The sequence below is a fragment of the Schistocerca cancellata genome, chromosome 3 (genome assembly GCF_023864275.1).
Source record: "Schistocerca cancellata isolate TAMUIC-IGC-003103 chromosome 3, iqSchCanc2.1, whole genome shotgun sequence".
NCBI classification, from domain to species: domain Eukaryota; kingdom Metazoa; phylum Arthropoda; class Insecta; order Orthoptera; family Acrididae; genus Schistocerca; species Schistocerca cancellata.
The window spans coordinates 207814395-207836537 of record NC_064628.1 but is presented as its reverse complement, the minus strand read 5'-3'; the positions used below and the strand labels follow the sequence as shown (position 1 = coordinate 207836537).

General features: G+C 43.4%; 1 protein-coding gene across 1 annotated transcript in view; it reads right to left on the bottom strand.

The window, feature by feature from the left end:
• The window catches only part of LOC126176226 (spondin-1-like), a 499217-nt gene extending 483347 nt beyond the window's left edge, over positions 1 to 15870 (bottom strand). The window contains exon 1 of the mRNA XM_049923370.1: positions 15842 to 15870. Within this exon, the coding sequence (XP_049779327.1) occupies positions 15842 to 15870 (29 nt within the window). The remainder of the gene's footprint in view (positions 1 to 15841) is intronic.
• Between the last annotated feature and the right edge of the window lie 6273 nt (positions 15871 to 22143).

The following is a 22143-nucleotide window of genomic DNA, read 5'->3' as shown; positions in this document are numbered from 1 at the left end:
CTTTTCACGGATGATGCTGTAGTATACAGAGAAGTTGCAGCATTAGAAAATTGCAGCGAAATGCAGGAAGATCTTCAGCGGATAGGCACTTGGTGCAGGGAGTGGCAACTGACCCTTAACATAGACAAATTTAATGTATTGAGAATACATAGAAAGAAGGATCCTTTATTGTATGATTATATGATAGCAGAACAAACACTGGTAGCAGTTACTTCTGTAAAATATCTGGGAGTATGCGTGCGGAACGATTTGAAGTGGAATGATCATATAAAATTAATTGTTGGTAAGGCGGGTACCAGGATGAGATTCATTGGGAGAGTCCTTAGAAAATGTAGTCCAACAACAAAGGAGGTGGCTTCCAAAACACTCGTTCGACCTATACTTGAGTATTGCTCATCAGTGTGGGATCCGTACCAGATCGGGTTGACGGAGGAGATAGAGAAGATCCAAAGAAGAGCGGCGCGTTTCGTCACAGGGTTATTTGGTAAGCGTGATAGCGTTTAGCAAACTCAAGTGGCAGACTCTGCAAGAGAGGCGCTCTGCATCGCTGTGTAGCTTGCTCGCCAGGTTTCAAGAGGGTGCGTTTCTGGATGAGGTATCGAATATATTGCTTCCCCCTACTTATACCTCCCGAGGAGATCACGAATGTAAAATTAGAGAGATTCGAGAGCACACGGAGGCTTTCAGACAGTCGTTCTTCCCGCAAACCATACGCGACTGGAACAGGAAAGGGAGGTAATGTCAGTGGCACGTAAAGTGCCCTCCGCCACACACCGTTGGGTGGCTTCCGGAGTATAAATGTAGATGTAGATGTAGATGTAGATGTAGAGTGCTGCACTGAGGAGAGGTATCGATATCGGTCTGTAAGGCCTGGCACGAAGTTGGCGCGTCAGAACATCCCAAAGGCGTATTATAGGATTCAGGTCAGGACTTTGCGTAGGCCAGTCCATTTCAGTGAGGTTATTGTGGTGTAACCACTCCGCAATGGGCCGTGCATTATGAACAGGTGCTCGATCGTGTTGAAAGGTGTAGTCGCCATCCCCGAATTTCTGTTCAACAGTGGGAAGCAGGAAGGTGCTTAAAACATCAATGTAGGCCTGTGCTGTGATAGTGCCACGCGAAACAACAAACGGTGCAAGCCCCTCCATGAAAAGACGACCACACCATAGCACCACTGCCTCCGAATTTTACTGTTGGCCCTACACGCGCTGGCAGATGAAGTTCACCGGGCATTCGCCATACCCACACCCCACCATCGGGTCGCCACATTGTGTACCGTGATTCTTGACTCCACACAACGTTTTTCCACTGTTCAATAGTCCTTACTACAAGCGAGGCATCTTTAGGCATTTACTGGAGTGACGTATGGCTTATGAGTAGCAGCTCGACCATGAAATCCGAGTTTTCTGACCTTCCGCCTAACTGTCATAATACTTGCAGTGGATCCTGATGCAGTTTGGAATTCCTGCTTGATGGTCTGGATAGATGTCTGCCTATTACACATTACGACTCATTTCCACTGTCGGCAGACTTACGCTTTTGTGCTGTACGTGTCCCTTCACGTTTCCACTTCACTATCACATCAGAAACAGTGGACCTAGGGATGTTTAGGATTGTGGAAATCTCGCGTACAGACGTATGACACAAGTAACGCCCAATCATCTGACCACGTTCGAAGTCCGTGAGATCCGCGGAGGGCCCCATTCTGCTCTCTCACGATGTCTAACGACTACTGAAGTCGCTGATATGTAGTACCTGGGAGTATGTGGCAGCACAGTGCACCTAATATGAAAAATGTATGTTTTTGGTGTCGTCCGGACACTTTTGATCACATAGTGCATATCTTTTGCTTTGGCAGGTATTTTTTCAGTTTCGAATGTTCAACGCAAAATTATAAAATTTTGAAATATTTCTTATTTGGGGTATCACGTATCGATACTATCCCAAGTTTCCGTGTAACGCCGACAGCCGTCATGCGGGATCTGGCGGACTCAATGGTGCGCGCCGGCTGAGCCACGCCTCCAGTGGCTTCGGACGAGCGCCCTCTGCGGCGGCCAGCGGCAGCCCACAACCCACTCGCGCTTGGAGCCTCTTAAAAGGGACACTAGGCCAATGCTGCCTTTGCCTCATCCGTGTTGACACTGATAGCTGATGTCCATTTCTTGCTGCATCATTTGTAATGAGTCATTGCTCACTTGGAGAAAAAGAGGTCAAGTAAATCTTCTGTTTGTGGTGTTAACTTGTTCGCTTATCATTTCTGTATGAAGTCATACACAACAGCATTATCTCGAAAATTTCGTTCTTGATGTTTCCTTCCTTGGTGAATTTACCTCCTAGATACCTGAAAGCATATACACTCCTGGATATTCAAATAAGAACACCGTGAATTCATTGTCCCAGGAAGGGGAAACTTTATTGACACATTCCTGGGGTCAGATACATCACATGATCACACTGACAGAACCACAGGCACATAGACACAGGCAACAGAGCATGCACAATGTCGGCACTAGTACAGTGTATATCCACCTTTCGCAGCAATGCAGGCTGCTATTCTCCCATGGAGACGATCGTAGAGATGCTGGATGTAGTCCTGTGGAACGGCTTGCCATGCCATTTCCACCTGGCGCCTCAGTTGGACCAGAGTTCGTGCTGGACGTGCAGACCGCGTGAGACGACGCTTCATCCAGTCCCACACATGCTCAATGGGGGACAGATCCGGAGATCTTGCTGGCCAGGGTAGTTGACTTACACCTTCTAGAGCACGTTGGGTGGCACGGGATACATGCGGACGTGCATTGTCCTGTTGGAACAGCAAGTTCCCTTGCCGGTCTAGGAATGGTAGAACGATGGGTTCGATGACGGTTTGGATGTACCGTGCACTATTCAGTGTCCCCTCGACGATCACCAGTGGTGTACGGCCAGTGTAGGAGATCGCTCCCCACACCATGATGCCGGGTGTTAGCCCTGTGTGCCTCGGTCGTATGCAGTCCTGATTGTGGTGCTCACCTGCACGGCGCCAAACACGCATACGACCATCATTGGCACCAAGGCAGAAGCGACTCTCATCGCTGAAGACGACACGTCTCCATTCGTCCCTCCATTCACGCCTGTCGCGACACCACTGGAGGCGGCCTGCACGATGTTGGGGCGTGAGCGGAAGACGGCCTAACGGTGTGCGGGACCGTAGCCCAGCTTCATGGAGACGGTTGCGAATGGTCCTCGCCGATACCCCAGGAGCAACAGTGTCCCTAATTTGCTGGGAAGTGGCGGTGCGGTCCCCTACGGCACTGCGTAGGATCCTACGGTCTTGGCGTGCATCCGTGCGTCGCTGCGGTCCGGTCCCAGGTCGACGGGCACGTGCACCTTCCGCCGACCACTGGCGACAACATCGATGTACTGCGGAGACCTCACGCCCCACGTGTTGAGCAATTCGGCGGTACGTCCACCCGGCCTCCCGCATGCTCACTATACGCCCTCTCTCAAAGTCCGTCAACTGCACATACGGTTCACGTCCACGCTGTCGCGGCATGCTACCAGTGTTAAAGACTGCGATGGAGCTCCGTATGCCACGGCAAACTGGCTGACACTGACGGCGGCGATGCACAAATGCTGCGCAGCTAGCGCCATTCGACGGCCAACACCGCGGTTCCTGGTGTGTCCGCTGTGCCGTGCGTGTGATCATTGCTTGTACAGCCCTCTCGCAGTGTCCGGAGCAAGTATGGTGGGTCTGACACACCGGTGTCAATGTGTTCTTTTTTCCATTTCCAGGAGTGTAGTTCTTCAATACTTTCTCCATTACAGCTTACGTCTTTCACTTTATTTCTCCCGCTAATTTTCGTTACCTTACATTTGTTAATCTGATTTCTATGTCTGCTTCTTCAATGATTCTCTGCCTGGTATTTAATTGTTCTTCCATTTGCTGCTCATTTTCTTCCAAAATCATCACGTCGGCTGCATATGCTATGACTTTCATATCATCTTCCTTGAGACAGAGAAGTTGCTATCCAAGCATCAGCACAGCTTTAGAAAGCATCGCTCCTGCGAAACGCAACTCGCCCTTTTTTCATATGATATCTTGCGAACCATGGATGAAGGGTATCAGACGGATGCCATATTCCTTGACTTCCGGATTGCGTTTGACTCGGTGCCCCACTGTAGACTCCTAATTGAGGTACGAGCATATGGGATCGGTTCCCAAGTATGTGAGTGGCTCGAAGACTACTTAAGTAATAGAACCCAGTACGTTGTCCTCGATGGTGAGTGTTCATCGGAGGTGAGGGTATCATCTGGAGTGCCCTAGGGAATTGTGGTAGGTCCGCTGTTGTTTGCTATCTACATAAATGATCTTTTGGATAGGATGGATAGCAATGTGCGGCTGTTTGCTGATGATGCTGTGGTGTACGGGAAGGTGTCGTCGTTGAGTGACTGTAGGAGGATACAAGATGACTTGGACAGGATTTGTGATTGGTGTAAAGAATGGCAGCTAACTCTAAATATAGATAAATGTAAATTAATGCAGATGAGTAGGAAAAAGAAACCCGTAATGTTTGAATAGCCCATTAGTAGTGTAGCGCTTGACACAGTCACGTCGATTAAATATTTGGGAGTAACATTGCAGAGCGATATGAAGTGGGACAAGCATGTAATGGCAGTTGTGGGGAAGGCGGATAGTCGTCTTCGGTTCATTGGTAGAATTTTGGGAAGATGTGGTTCATCTGTAAAGGAGACCGCTTATAAAACATTAATACGACCTATTCTTGAGTACTGCTCGAGCGTTTGGGATCCCTATCAGGTCGGATTGAGGGAGGACATAGAAGCAATTGAGAGGCGGGCTGCTAGATTTGTTACTGGTGGGTTTGATCATCACGCGAGTGTTACGGAAATGCTTCAGGAACTCGTGTGGGAGTCTCTGGAGGAAAGGAGGCGTTCTTTTCGTGAATCGCTACTGAGTAAATTTAGAGAACCAGCATTTGAGGCTGACTACAGTACAATTTTACTGCCGTCAACTTATATTTCGCGGAAAGACCACAAAGATAAGATAAGAGATATTAGGGCTCCTACAGAGGCATATAGGCAGTCATTTTTCCCTCGTTCTGTTTGGAGTGGAACAGGGAGAGAAGATGCTAGTTGTGGTACGAGGTATCCTCCGCCACGCATCGTATAGCGGATTGCGGAGTATGTATGTAATTGTAGAAGTAGATGTAGATGTAGATCTGCTGGTGATCCTCGGCGAATGTCCTTTACGTCGCTGTCCATAAATACACTGAGCTGTCAAAAGTCATGGGAGAGCGGTATGTACGTACACAGATGGCGATTATTGATTACACAAGGTATAAAATGGCAGTGTATTGGCGGAGTTGTCATTTGTACTCAGGTGATGCACGAGACATTCCATCGTCAGGGTTGTCAATATTCTGAAATCCACAGTGTCAAGCGTGCCGAGAATACCAAATTTCAGGCATTATCTCTCATAAAGGAGAACTCAGCGGCCAGTGGCCTTCACTTAACCAAAGAGATGCGGCATTTATGTCGAGTTGTCAGTGCTGAGAGACAAGCAACACTGTGAAATAACCGTAGAAAGCAATGTGGGACGTACGACGAACATCTTCGTTAGGACAGTGCGGTGAAATTTGGCGTTAATGTGTTATGATAACAAATGACCGGCGTGAGTGCCTTTGCTAACAGCACGACAGCGCCTGCAGCTCTTCTCCTGGGCTCGGCGACCGTATCTGTTGGACCATAGACGACTGGAAAGCAGTGGCCTTGTTAGAAGTTTCCCTATTTCAGTTGCTGCGAGCTGGTAGTAGGGTTAGAATGGTGCGACTTGTGATAGCTCCACAATGGTGTGAGCTGTGTTTACATGGAATGGACTGGGTCCCCTGGTCCAGCTGAGCCAATCGCTGGCTGGAAGTAGTTACGTTTGGCTATTTGGAGATCATTTTCAGCCAGTCACGGACTTCATTTTCCCATGACAATACGCCACGTCACCGAGCCACAATTGTTAGAGATTGGTTTGAAGAACATTCTGGACAATGTGATCGAATGGCCACCCAGATCGTCCGACATGAATCCCCCTGGAAGATTTATGGGACATAATCGAGAGCTCAGTTCGTGTACCAAATCCTTCACCGGAAAACTTTCGCAGTCATGGACGACTGATGAGGCATCATGGGTCTTTATTTCTGCAGGGAACTTCCAACGACTTGTTGAGTTCTTACCACGTCGAGTTGCCGCACTACGCCGTGCCTAAGAAGGTCTAACACGATAATGGGAGGTATCCCATGACTTTTGATGTCTCATCACATGTTACAGAGCAATGGTGACAGCACGCTTCCCTGCCGAACCCCTCTTTCCGTTTTAAACCATTACGATTTTTTGCCATCTATTGTAATACAATTTGGTCTTTTATTGTGCATATTTGTGATTCTGAGTTGCATTCCTTTTGAAAATTCCGGTCTAGTCAGACCTTGCCCTGTTTCTTCTCTTCTAACAGTGTCGTGAACCTTCTTTTATATCTACGGAGGCAACTACAACGTTTTTCCTAATTCCCATTTCATTCCTACAACCTGCCTGGTTGTAAATATGTCATCTATAGCTGATTTTCCATGTCTAAATTCTTGTTATTCTTCCTTAACTGAGATTCTGTTTTATCCCTGATTTTCTGTAAAGTTATCTTTTCATAAATCTTTATGCAATGGCACAGTGATTTCTGAAGTAAATTCAGACACTAGCAAAGACGGTTGTTAATGTATGATGTTATCTATAGTTGCATAGCTAGACTGGGTCTTTTTTTTTTTTAAAGCACTGTTCGTTTAGATTTATTCAAGCTTGCACTGGCTTCCGAACCATTCGAGATCAATAGGAGGGGAATGGGACTAACTGCACGCAAGACTCTAACGAGGGAGCAACGAAGCATGCATCTGCTGTAATTTTTGATTGCCAATGTGTTTACAGCAACTGAGATGTTGATGATTAATTTTTAATGCTAGCTCATACTCTATGAGCCTTTCCAATAGTATAATGCAATTTTCCATACTGCTTTCCGTCTGCATATCACTTGCGAAGCATCTCACACGATGAACTTCTTTGCAGAAAACTGCTGAAAGTGGAGATGCTAGCAGTCATCGAAGTTTTACGATCCTAGGCAAATGACGAAACTATCCTCAATATGGTAATCGCTCATTCCAAAAGTTTTGCCTAAGAGCTTTTATCTTTGATTATTTTAACGACAAAACATTCTATTCAATATAGAAAGAGGCACATAAGTAATAATATAGTTACATAAATCGCACTATATTTTACTTACATTTATACTGTTTATACGGCCTTACATATATTCAGATAATTATAATTATCAGGTAGGACTCATGTATACCTCAGCAGTATATTCTATAGATGCGTTGAATAATGCCTTCCCACAAGTTTGTGTCAGGTAGCAATTAAAGATAGCAAGGTTACGGTAAGTGCACTAGAATGAGATTTTGAGAGTTCCGCAAGAAGTCTACCTTCTGCCGGAATAGCTGAATTGTGGGAACTTCAAGGAAATTGCTTGGAAATTCTGTTACCGTCGACTTGCATTCGGGACTGGAGCCGATTTATGATTGCAATTTGATTACATATATTTTGTTACTTTGATGAAATATTCTGATCAGTTCTTACGTAACAAGTGACAATGAGTCAGGAAATTTAATTTTTCCACTGCAAGAAGGTCATATCTCTGGTACATTACAATAAAAGTCTTTCAGAGTTCACTTTCTAAGAAATCTGCCGTAGCTCCTACTACAGCAGGAGAGGATGTTCTCAGAATCGGCACCTCTCTATCCCTTTGATATCTCGCTCGTTCGCTGATGTGCATTGCGCTGTAACCGTAGGGTCGCATAATCGTGGAAAAGTGGTGCATATAAAGACAAGATGATTTTCCCTTTTCTGTAATCCAACCGAAACGGACCAGATTAAAATTCAGTAACGCTGTCCCAAGAAAACGTCTTAATTTGTACTGCAATATGAGTGTAGAACGAACAGTCAACTTTTGATAAAATCAGCTGACTGATGGAATGACACAGAGTTTATTAATTATTACGATACTGCTATTATTACTTTTGTTATTTATTCTTTCTTTTGAGCTTTTCTGTCGCTTACTTTCTCTATTTTTTTGAATGCTAGGGTTGGAAGAATGATAGTCTTGGCCGTTCGCTACGTGCAATATCCTCATTTAATTTAGCTGATCATTTAATCTTCAACGAAATGCATGACACCCAAAAGAAAGATAATTAAGGCAGCTATTGAATAGGAGCGTGGCAGAATAAATTCTTCCAGTTGTTGATTGAGATGCTCGAGATGGATGAGACTCATCCGCTTATACCTTCTGTATTTAAGGTCAACGTCAGTTTGAATGCTTTTCGTTTGCATCTTTGTACCTCAAGTTTTGCTCCTGAATTGCTAACCTGATCGAGAAATACTTTGACTGGGGAAACATATCCTTCCTGCTGCTAACACTGTGAGAGTTGGCAACACTGCAAAATATCTCTGGTAACTGTGTGATAGTTGAGTTACTTCCTAGACTAACTCAGAATTATCCTGCCAAATTCACTTGATACTTTTTGGACATGTCAATCAAATATTCTGAATAATTTTCACTTGTCATCGGTAATCAAATTTACGTTTTTGAGGCCAAGAAGGTCGTCCCAAGTAGAAAACGCAATTAATTTCTTCTTTTACGTTGGAAATTATCTATATTAGTCTTAACTAAGAGTAGTTCACCAGCGCTGTGATACCGAGATCGTGCTATGAAGAGAAGGCTGCTTTTGCTCCCATTTCCATGCTAGTGGGAGATTGCTACAAGCAGCTAGACCAAAAATCAGTAAAGAAATCTTAAGAAAATTATTCCATCATAATACCTCTCGCTAATTAATCGATAAACCTAAAGATAATAAACATATGATATTGCAGAATTGGTAGCTTGGTAATGCCTCCAGTTTTCTGCTTCTGTCAACATAAATTTTAGTTCTTTTACTAACATAATATTTTATTGATGAAACTGTGACACTGGATAATTTGTTTACTACGTTTCTCTACGTGTGTACCTCCACAACTACATCTCCATGCTAACGTGCTGGTCCTGTAATGTTACTGGCGCGTGACATAGGACTTGCGTCAGCAATCTTTTCAAGAGAAATTACTGAAGCGTATGTTAAACCACCAATAAATATACGTCTGACTGTATATGTGTCTAATACTGGTTAGTAGAAGGTATGGTCTTTCTTTACGTAAGGAGTGCATTTGGTAAGATCAATATTTCATCAAAATGAGTACACGTACTTGCATCTTAAGTAACGATGAAAACCTTTTCAAGTAAATGGTTTTCAAGACAACAGTATCCTTCATTGATGTATGAATGATTTTTTAAACTAATTGTTCTATTACGCAAGTGTAGTGGATGTAGGAAGAATTATTACAGAAGTTCAGGAATTTTTGTTTTCTACCCACGGAAGATGGACCCAAACAGCCTGAAACTGCTCATATAGGAGATACAATGGCAAATATTCGTCCCCCTCCCCCCCCCCTCGTACCACAGTCAGATGCCATGGGAGAAGGGCATCCATTCAACAGATGTAGAAGTAACTTCAGATGTGCCCTGGGGGAACTGTATTGCGTCCTTACTGTTGATGCTGTAATTAATGACCTAGCAATCAACGTTAATAGTAACCTCAGACTTTTCGCAGATGATGCGTTTATCTACAATGGAAGGAACTGCAGAAACAATCATTTGGATCTTGATAACATTTGACAGTAGTGCAAACATGGGGAACACGCTTTAAATGTTCATAAATGTAAAACTAGGCTCTTAAGGAAACGAAAAAAAGTAGTATCCTATGACCTCAATATCAGTGAATCACAACTGAAATCCCGTAACTCATTGTATACTTTGCATAGAGCAATTTGCACGGATATGAAATGGAACGATCACATAGGCTTAGTCGTACATGAAACAGATGGCAGTCTTTGGTTAATTGGTAGAATACTAGGGAAATGCAGTCTTTGCAGGAGATTGCTTACAAAGCACATGTGCGACCCGTGCTATAAAATTGCTCAAGTGCGTAGGACCCGCATCAAAAAGGACTAACAGTGTATTGCGCACCACGTTTTAAACGAACAGAATGTATGTAGTATATATATAATTTTCGCCTGATCAGGTGTAGCTAGATTTTGATAAATCTGAATTTTAAAGCAAATAAAGTTAAAGTTATTCTTCGACTTGCACTCGTAGTACAAGTGCAGGATCAACTCTCGCTAAATGAAAGAATACTTAAGGATCGTGAAAGCTAGCTAACATCAGATGGGATATTAATATACTATACAGTATATATTTGAACTTTTCTTTCAAGTATATGGTAATGGTACTGAACCTTTCTACAAGTGTATATTGAAATATTTAAGAGACTTACAGAAAGATTCAGCGCCATAGATCAGGATCAGTAGACCAGGTTTAAGGAACTATGTAATATAACACTGTGAATACTCTTTACGAACACTTTATTACACAAGATAGCTACACCAGACCATCTTTTGCTTAATCAGATCAGTATACACTGCAGACCAACGATAGAGTAAGTCAAGACGTGAGTGATAATGTACTTTATTACTTTGTGATAATCAGGGAGTGGAACTGAAAATAGCACAGAGCCCTAAATTATCACTACATTGTAGCTACTCTGGCAACGGCCTTGCCGCAACGGTAACACCGGTTGCCGTCAGATTACCAAAGTAAAATGCTGTCAGTCTTGCCTAGCAGCTGCATTGGTGACCTTCCGGGTCTGCCGAGCGCTGTTAGCAAGCGGTCTGCATTCAGCCTTTGTGAGGAAAATTGAGGAGCTACTTGATTGAGAAGTGATCAAACATCACTTATAATTCTATGATTGTTTTCCTGGTTACTGAGAAAAATGGGATTTTCTACTGTAATAAATGGTAACATGGAACGTTAAGTAAATTTTATAAGTGAGTAATTAGAGAAAAATATACCAAATGTTGAAATTGTACCTAGAATACCTGTATTCTAGGTTAAAGTGAGTTTCAAACGTATTGTGTTAGGTGTGTGGGGTTGTAATTGAGAAACAGTTTTGGTTTGCATTAGCTATGTTTATTGCAGCAGAATTGTATTTGTTTGCCAGATGCATTGAGAAATAGCCCTCAGTCAGAAATAAAATATAACTTTTAACAAAATCCAAAATGGGAAAGTCATGAGCAATTAAATGAACTAGATGCAATTCGTAGTCTTGGGCTGGGGACATAGCGAGCCCCAACAAGAAGTTCCATAGGCCGTTCGATCAGATAAGTCTATAGGGTCGGTGCAAAGTGTCGGTGCCAACCCCATTCGCAGCCGCACGGTCTAGGGCGCCTTTCCACGGTTCGCTCAGCTCCCCTGTCGGAGGTTAAGAGTCCTCCCTCTGGCATGGATGTGTGTGTTGTCCTTAGCTAAGTTAGTTTAAGGTAGATGGAGTAGTGTGTAAGTCTAGAGACCGACGACCTCAGCAGTTTAGTTCCATAGGAACTTACCACAAATAAATACCACCACCCATTCGCAGTTAGGGTGTAAGATAGGCTGGCGTGCCTCTGATAATGGTAGTAACAAAATGTCGTATGACGAGTGGACTTGTTTTATAGTGACGCAAGAACGTACACTATCTGATCAAAAGTACTCGTCGGAAATCACTGTGCAATGCGGATGTCACGAGTGTCTGACCCACCAGTATAAGAGGAGGCGGGAAGTGTTGTGTTGTTGGAAGATACGCTGTGACAGAAGAATGGGGGGGGGGGGGGGGATCAGCAGAGCTCAGTGACTTGTAATGTGGACTAGTCACTGGTGTCACATGAGTAACAAACCCACCTGGGATATATTAACCCTTCTAGAGGTGCCCAAGTCGACTGTTGATATACTTGTGAATGAAAACGAGAGGGAACAACCATAGCTACATCAAGGCCAGGCGGACCTCACGTATTGATGGAGGCAACCGTCGAGCATTGCGAAGGGTGGTTGCTAAAATCTCTTGAAATCAGCGGAAGGAATCATTTGTCAGATCTAAAATGCTACAGGTCGTTTAGTTAGTACGATATCTGTCTGTAAGGAGTTAGAAAGAGTAGAATAAGTGGTCAGGAAGCTCCTCATAAGCAGCAACTTTCTGTAGTCAGTGCTAAGCGACGCTTCAAGTGGTGTAAAGAGAGACGCCACTGGACAATGGATTAGTGGAAACGAGTGATTTGGAGTGGTGAATCACGCTATACCCTGTGGCTATTTAATGTAAGGGTTTGGGTTTGGTGAAAATATGCAGAACGTTACCTGCCGTCACGTATAGTGTCTACAGTGAAATACCTTCTTCGTTGATCTATTATGGACCATGGGACAACGGCTGGCATGGATATCTTGATGCAATAATTTACCAACAGCCGTATGTATGGTAGAAATTTATTTTATGAACTTCATATGTGCTACCAGTTTCGACATTACATTGATGCCATCTTCAGGCCCCACACGTCATAGTCGTAAAATCGCTATACACAGAAGGAGCCATATAACTGGATCCGTATTGTTGGAAGATAAGCTGTAACAGAAGAATGGGGGGTGGGGGGGTTAGCAGAGCTCAGTGACTTGTAATGTGGACTAGTCACTGGTGTCACATGAGTAACAAACCCACCTGGGATATATTAACCCTTCTAGAGGTGCCCAAGTCGACTGTTGATATGCTTGTGAATGAAAACGAGAGGGAACAACCATAGCTACATCAAGACCAGGTAGACCTCACGTACTGATGGAGGCGACCGTCGAGCATAGCGGAGAATGGTTGATAAAATCGCTTGAAATCAGCGGAAGGAATGATTTGTGAGATCTAAAACGCTACAGGCCGTTTAGTTAGTACGTTGGTTGCTGACATCTGTGTGCAGCAATGGTATGGAACTGTGGAGTAATTTCAAATATGCGCTTCGATGTGAAGGCAACATGCTACAGGTTGCGTATTATTTGTTGTCGTTGTTACTAGTTCGCTCAGCTAATAAGAACGTCTTTAGATATCCATCACGTTATCGTAGCACATCAACGGTCAGAAATACCGTCGTCAAAAACTAAGCCAAGAACTTAACTGCTGATAGCTTTTGTTTCATTCCGGTTAATTAGGGAACTTTCGCAGCCTTTCAATTCCAACAGGTGGATAGTCCTGTTCCTTAAAATTTGTGAAGGTATTGTCTGTATGTCGAAAGTTTTTGAGTCAGTACACTTATAGGAAAAGGCGTTCATGTTAATTCAACGGTAAACTTAGTTACCTTAACGCAGATTTTAGCTCTACTTCACTCGAGTTTCTGGAAATATTGTCATTTGTCTGCACAGTTACTGAGGTGTCACAACTGGGTAGGTGATGACAGGTAATCAGCTTCTGACTGTTTTCTTCCTACCCTCATAAGCATTCCGCTGTACTTTGTTGAGCTAGCGGCACGTTTGTGAAAGATAAAGATAATAGTTGCGAACTGATGGAACGAACAGTGCTAAATATGCAGGCGAAAGCATCGCCACTTCACGCCTCATACCTCAAGAGTAGGTTGTCCATCAAGAAACTTCCTGAGTTTAAAATTAAGACTTGCAGAAAGACTTGTAGAATCTGTAACGAACAGTATGATCATTACGAAAGCTGAAATAATTTTACATAGAAGTTTCGAAACAATAGTTACTAAAGCTGCTAACAGAAAGTGTTGTGAGCTGAACTGTATCAACAAGCAAAACTCCTCCTCTGAAGTCGGTCTTCGCAGTCACATCACAATCTTTTCGAAACATCCCCCGCTCGCGGTAGAGAGGTGGCGCAAATGATGATTGAAATTTGTCAACACATCTTGCAGTATCTCAACGAAAACGAATTCAGTTACTTCAAAGATTGATGTTTGTAGCTCGTCCAGGGTGGTCGGATAGTTCCGGTAGGTGGTGTCATTCAATGTGCCCTAAAGAAGGGAGTCATAAGAAGTAAGGTGGGGTGAATACGGAGGCCAATCGTGGTCTGCGTCAGTAAGTTTGGGTTAATCTAACGCAAAATCTCTATTGCCGAAGAATTCATCAAGAAACCGAAACACCTATTTGCTGCGATGCAGACGGGCTCTATCTTGCTTTAACTACTCTGTGCATGGACGAATCTCCAACGCTTGCTGTGTGGCGACGGACTACTCCAAAATTCCAACGTAATTGTCACTAGTTTTCGATTCACGGATGAAGAAAGTGCCCATGATACCTCTGCTGCATACCGCAGCACAAACAGTAATTCTGGTAGCCTCACACAAACGGGGATTTTCGGAATCTCAAGTCTCCACTTTTGTTTATTCACGAATCTATTTAGGTAAAAGTGTGCTTCACCTGTGAACTAGATGCAGCCAACATCAAATCCTTCGTTATCAATCATTACGAAAGTCTGCTTTACAAAGTCAGTCCTTTCTGGCACAGGGGGTCCGGGTGTGACCTGAGGACTTCGGATTTTGAATGGAAATATATGTAGGCGGTTTCTCGGTATTATAAGTGTGCTGGATCACTTCAAATAAATATTTACTGCAATTCTTCGGAAGGATTTCCTTCGACGTAGAGAAATAAATAAAACTGTGGCGACATGTCTAGGAGTAACTGCAGTTGGCCTGGAGCCAACATTCTGCACTAGACGATCAGCCACGCTTCCCATCCGTCGAAGCTGAAGGAGGACTTGCGAACGGTTTTCGCATCGGCTTCTTTTGTAATAAAATCATATTTGAAAACTGCGACTTGTTGGCGCAATATTGTGTTGTAACCAGTGATATTTCAGGACCAGAAACACACGTTGTTCATTGGAGTACATGATTTCAACTTATTCCTTCTGTAAGCTAAGCTCCTTTCACGTTTCAGTGGCGGAACTGATCTCTCTCGGCTTCGAAGTACTATTTATAGGCACCACGTATTCTATTACCGCGTCATCTGTTAGCCGCTTTTGTAACTAATATTTGTAAACTTTTGCATAAAATTCTTGCAGTGCTCACAACGGACTTTCAGCTTGTTTCATTCTTCTATCGATATCTGTTTTAATGTTATTTATTTCAAAATCAAGTCCTATGTTGCAAGCAGTTGACTACGGAGTAACCGGCCTTGTAACAGTACAAAAGTTGCAAATGTTCCCTGCTTCTATAAGGCTTATTTCTTGAAATACTGGTAGCTCTGTTTTTACTTTTCAACAAATTTGTATACGCAATCTACATTCTTTGTATTGTTATTTAAAATTTTAGTCACGTTTAAACTCCTTGCCCTAATATTTTTAAAGTTTTTTTGTGTTTTCTATTATTCTTTGTCTCCTTGTGTGTTTCATTGTATAATAGTTGCTATAAAAAATATATACTACAAGTAAGTAATTTATATTTTTGATGCAGTGACTTTTAATCGTCAGCTATAGAAATGTACGGTTACACTGCAAAGTGACTGATGCGATGGAAGATACGGACGGAAGGACTTCATCTGCCCAAGTTAAACAAATGAATAAATAAATATATTGGAACACTAACTGTTACAGCATATAAACTTTGTATTACGAACACACGTTAAGCTATTTGAACCGGGCACGCATCCAAAGAATGCTTTTTGGTGTAGAATATACCGCTGTGCACATTCGAATTAACGATGCCCTCTGACACGTTTGTGTAATCAGAGCGCACATATATTTTTAAAAAGGTCGCGAAATGGAGCGCCACTTTTCCATCATAAAAGCTAATGGGACGCGCTCACGTGTGTAATTCGTGCAGTTTACGGGTCCACCGAGCAGAAGGGCCTTTCCAGCGCGTTTGGCCGTCTAATTACCTGCGCGTAGGGCCCACAGAACACGGCATTGCCATAACTTGCCTTGCTCGCCTGCGCATATCAAATCACGTCCCTCCGTTCCGCATGTCGTGTCCCAATGGCTACCGCCTGACTGAATTTTAGTTTCCGGCCGCTCTTCACAAACGGCTTAAGCGCCATGGACACACATTAATCAGGGTCCGGTGGGGGAGCAGCTAAAGATACACGCTCACAGACAGCCGCACACAGGCTTCCAGCAGGTCGCGTTCCGTTACCGTCCGCCCCTCGTGATGCTCCCGAGGTTGACCGCGTTACCCATCACAGAGCTGCCTCGTTCGTGGATCAGCATCTGCATCTATATCTATACTTTGCGAGCCATCTTACACGGGGGGAGATTTTTGATACCTCATCCCTCTTTCCTGTTCCATTCACGAACGGCGTCTGTGAAGAGTAACGTTCGGCAAACATCTGTTTTCTCTCATTTTCTTGTCGTAATCGTTTCGCGAGATGAACGTACTCGAAAGCAAAATGTTACCCAGATTTTCTTGGAAAATACGCTCTCCAAACTTCAGCAGTAAACCTCCCTGTGATGCACAACGACTCTATTGTAGCGTCTGCCAATCCAATTTTTTGAGCATCTCTGTAACGCTCTCGCATCTACTATGCGATACTGTGATGAAACGAGCCGCTCTTCGTTGGAGCTTTTCTGTCTCTTCTATAAACCCGAGACTGATGAGCAGTACTCAAGGAACAGTCGAACCAGTGATTTCTTTTTTTTAAATCCATTTCTTCCGTAGATGAATCACATCTCCGTAAGATTACCACTGCGAATGTCAGCCTGTTATCTAATTTACCTACTATTTGTTGGATGTCGTCATTGCACCGAAGACTGCCCCAGATGGTTACTACTAGATATTTTACGGCAGCTACTGTTTCCACGTATGGGGTTCCCCAAGGCTCAATCTTAGGTCCACTGTTGTTCCTCATATACACAACTGGCCATTAAAATTGCTACACCAAGAAGAAATGCAGATGATAAACGGGTATTCATTGGACAATATATTATACTAGAACTGACATGCGATTACATTTTCACGCAATTTGGGTGCATAGATCCTGAGAAATCAGTACCCAGTAATAACGGCCTTGAGCCAAACAGAGATTGGATGGCGTGTACACGTAGTGACTGGCGTATTTTGACGATCCAGTTGCTCGGCCACCATTGACCACACGTTTTCAATTGGTGAGAGATCTAGAGATTGTACTGGCCAGGGCAGTAGTCGAACATTTTATGTATCCAGAAAGGCCCGTACAGGACCTGCAAAATGCGGTCGTGCATTATCCTACTGAAATGTAGGGTTTCGCAGGGATGGAATGAAGGGTAGAGCCACGGGTCGTAACACATCTGAAATGTAACGTCCACTGTTCAAAGTGTCGTCAAATCGAACAAGAGGTGACCGAGACGTGTAACCAATGGCACCCCATACCATCACGCCGGGTGATACGTCAGTATGGCGATGACGAATACACGCTTCCAATGTGCGTTCACCGCGATGTCGCCAAACACGGATGCGACCATCATGATGCTGTAAACAGAACCTCGATTCATCCGAAAAAATGACGTGCACCCAGGTTCGTCGTTGAGTACACCATCGCAGGCGCTCAGGTCTGTGATGCAGCGTCAAGGCTAAACGCAGACATGGTCTCCGAGGTGAGTGTCCATGCTGCCGCCAACGTCATCGAACTGTTCGTGCAGATGGTTGTTGTCTTGCAAACATCCCCATATGTTGACTCAGGGATCGAGACATGGCTCCACGATCCGTTACAGCCATGCGGATAAGATGCCTGTTATCTCGACTGCTAGTGATACGAGGCCGTTGGGATCCAGCACGGCGTTCCGTATTACCATCCTGAACCCACCGATTCCATATTCTGCTAACAGTCATTGGATCTCGACCCACGCGAGCAGCAATGTCGCGATACGATAAACCGCAATCGCGATAGGCTGCAATCCAACCTTTATCAAAGGCGGAAACGTGATGGTACGCATTTCTCCTCCTTATACGACGCATCACAACAACGTTTCAACAGGCAACGCCGGTCCACTGCTGTTTGTGTATGAGAAATCGGTTGAAAAGTTTCCTCATGTCAGCACGTTGTAGGTGTCGCCACCGGCGCCAACCTTGTGTGAATGCTCTGAAAAGATAATCATTTGCTTATCACAGCATCTTCTTCCTGTCGGTTAAATTTCGCGTCTGTAGCACGTCATCTTCGTGGTGTAGCAATTTTAATGGCCAGTAGTGTATGTAAATGATCTTCCACCTACTGCAATATAGAACAAGCAGAATTACTTCTGAAACTTCGTGGCAGATTAAAACTGTGTGCTGGACCGAGACTCGAGCTTGGGACCTTTACCTTCAACAGGAAAGTGCTGGTAGAGCACTTGCCCTTGAAAGGCAAAGGTCCCAAGTTCGAGTCTCGGTCCGGCAAACAGTTTTAATCTGCCAGGAAGTTTCACATCAGTGCAGTCTCAGCTGCAGAGTGAAAATTTCATTCCAGAATTACTCCTTTTTGGAGACGACAGTTGTTGTTGTTGTTGTTGTTGTTGTTGTGGTCTTCAGTCCTGAGACTCTATCCTGTGCAAGCTTCTTCATCTCCCAGTACCTACTGCAACCTAAATCCTTTTAATCTGAATCTGCTTAGTGTATTCATCTCTTGGTCTCCCCCTACGATTTTTACCCTCCACGCTGCCCTCCAATACTAAATTGGTGATCCCTTGATGCCTCAGAACATGTCCTACCAACCGATCCCTTCTTCTGGTCAAGTTGTGCCACAAACTTCTCTTCTCCCCAATCCTATTCAATACTTCCTCATTAGTTATGTGATCTACCCATCTAATCTTCAGCATTCTTCTGTAGCACCACATTTCGAAAGCTACTATTCTCTTCTTGTCCAAACTATTTACCGTCCATGTTTCACTTCCATACATGGCTACACTCCATACAAATACTTTCAGAAATGACTTCCTGACACTTAAATCTATACTCGATGTTAACAAATTTCTCTTCTTCAGAAACGCTTTCCTTGCCATTGCCAGTCTACATTTTATATCCTCTCTACTTCGACCATCATCAGTTAATTTGCTCCCCAAATAGCAAAACTCCTTTACTACTTTAAGTGTCTCATTTCCTAATCTAATTCTCTCAGCATCACCCGACTTAATTCGACTACATTCCATTATCCTCGTTTTGCTTTTGTTGATGTTCATCTTATATCCTCCTTGCAAGACACTGTCCATTCCATTCAACTGCTCTTCCAAGTCCTTTGCTGTCTCTGACAGAATTACAATGTCATCGGCGAACCTCAAAGTTTTTATTTCTTCTCCATGGATTTTAATACCTACTCCGAATTTTTCTTTTGTTTCCTTTACTGCTTGCTCAATATACAGATTGAATAACATCGGGGAGAGGCTACAACCCTGTCTTACTCCCTTCCCAACCACTGCTTCCCTTTCATGTCCCTCGACTCTTATAACTGCCATCTGGTTTCTGTACAAATTGTAAATAGCCTTTCGCTCCCTGTATTTTACCCCTGCCACCTTTAGAATTTGAAAGAGAGTATTCCAGTCAACATTGTCAAAAGCTTTCTCTAAGTCTACAAATGCTAGAAACGTAGGTTTGCCTTTCCTTAATCTTTCTTCTAAGATAAGTCGTAAGGTCAGTATTGCCTCACGTGTTCCAGTAGTTCTACGGAATCCAAACTGATCTTCCCCCAGGTCGGCTTCTACTAGTTTTTCCATTCGTCTGTAAAGAATTCGTGTTAGTATTTTGCAGCTGTGGCTTATTAAACTGATCGTTCGGTAATTTTCACATCTGTCAACACCTGCTTTCTTTGGGATTGGAATTATTATATTCTTCTTGAAGTCTGAGGGTATTTCGCCAGTTTCATACATCTTGCTCACCAGATGGTAGAGTTTTGTCAGGACTGGCTCTCCCAAGGCCGTCAGTAGTTCCAATGGGATGTTGTCTACTCCGGGGGCCTTGTTTCGACTCAGGTCTTTCAGTGCTCTGTCAAACTCTTCACGCAGTATCGTATCTCCCATTTCATCTTCATCTACATCCTCTTCCATTTCCATAATATTGTCCTCAAGTACATCGCCTTTGTATAGACCCTCTTTATACTCCTTCCACCTTTCTGCTTTCCCTTCTTTGCTTAGAACTGGGTTTCCATCTGAGCTCTTGATGTTCATACAAGTGGTTCTCTTATCTCCAAAGGTCTCTTTAATTTTCCTGTAGGCAGTATCTATCTTACCCCTAGAGAGATAAGCCTCTACATCCTTACATTTGTCCTCTATCCATCCCTGCTTAGCCATTTTGCACTTCCTGTCAATCTCATTTTTGAGACGTTTGTATTCGTTTTTGCCTGCTTCATTTACTGCATTTTTATATTTTCTCCTTTGATCAATTAAATTCAATATTTCTTCTGTTACCCAAGGATTTCTACTAGCCCTCGTCTTTTTACCTACTTGATCCTCTGCTGCCTTCACTACTTCATCCCTCAAAGCTACCCATTCTTCTTCTACTGTATTTCTTTCCCCCATTCCTGTCAATTGTTCCCTTATGCTCTCCCTGAAACTCTGTACAACCTCTGGTTCTTTCAGTTTTTCCAGGTCCCATCTCCTTAAATTCCCACCTTTTTGCAGTTCCTTCAGTTTTAATCTACAGGTCATAACCAATAGATTATGGTCAGAGTCCACATCTGCCCCTGGAAATGTCTTACAATTTAAAACCTGGTTCCTAAATCTCTGTCTTACCATTATATAATCTATCTGATACCTTTTAGTATCTCCAGGGTTCTTCCATGTACACAACCTTCTATCATGATTCTTAAACCAAGTGTTAGCTATGATTAAGTTGTGCTCTGTGCAAAATTCTACCAGGCGGCTTCCTCTTTCATTTCTTAGTCCCAATCCATATTCACCTACTACGTTTCCTTCTCTCCCTTTTCCTACACTCGAATTCCAGTCGCCCATGACTATTAAATTTTCGTCTCCCTTCACTATCTGAATAATTTCTTTTATTTCATCATACATTTCTTCAATTTCTTCATCATCTGCAGAGCTAGTTGGCATATAAACTTGTACTACTGTCGTAGGCGTGGGCTTCGTATCTATCTTGGCCACAATAATGCGTTCACTATGCTGTTTGTAGTAGCTTACCCGCATTCCTATTTTCCTATTCATTATTAAACCCACTCCTGCATTACCCCTATTTGACTTTGTGTTTATAACCCTGTAGTCACCTGACCAGACGTCTTGTTCCTCCTGCCACCGAACTTCACTAATTCCCACTATATCTAACTTTAACCTATCCATTTCCCTTTTTAAATTTTCTAACCTACCTGCCCTATTAAGGGATCTGACATTCCACGCTCCGATCCGTAGAACGCCAGTTTTCTTGTGGTTGTACCTACGGTAGGGCTATCTGTATCGCTGAGGCACGCAAGCCTCCCCACCAACGGCAAGGTCCATGGTTCATGGGGGGGAGGGAGACGACAGTAGTAATGTAATAAATCCAAGCATACATACAGAAACAGAAGAAATGGTAAACAATGTTATTAAAAGTGTCATTGACTGGTTTTATGCGATTGATCTCACCCTCAGTTTTAAAAAGACATCTGATATTCAGTTATGCACATCTAGGGGAACTACACAAATGATAAGGTAGCACATGGTGAAGAAATAATAAATAGGTTGAAGATTTCAAAATTCCTAGGAGTCCACACTGATGAGAATTTACAAGACTCAGAAAAAAAATCTCATTTTGGAACTCTAAAAACAACTTAGCTCAAACACACACTTAGGATCATTAGATATTTTGGGGAGAGACAAATCAATAATTTGACATATTTTGTATATTTACATTCAATAATGCCATGTGGAATAACGTTATGGGATAACTCATCTTTAAGGAATAAAGTATTCATTTCTCAAAAACGTGCTTCAAGAATAATACGAGGGTCGTTCTGAAAGAAATGCCTCCTATTCTCTTGTGATGACTTTGGATGTCTGCGCCAGATGTCGGTGTAGTGCTCATGCTTGAACCTTCCTCCTTCAGTTGCTGGTGGTTCCGTGGTTCTGCGGTAGTTGGCGCCACCTGATGGATGTTCCAAAATAATGTGGATGTTTTTATAAAACCGCGATGTGTGATTCGGTTCCGCACTGCTGAAGAAATTGCGCCGATTGAAATCCATCGACGCTCGCTAAAGGTGTATGGAGATGATACAATAGATGTGTGCAATGTGAGGCGCTGGGTACGGCATTT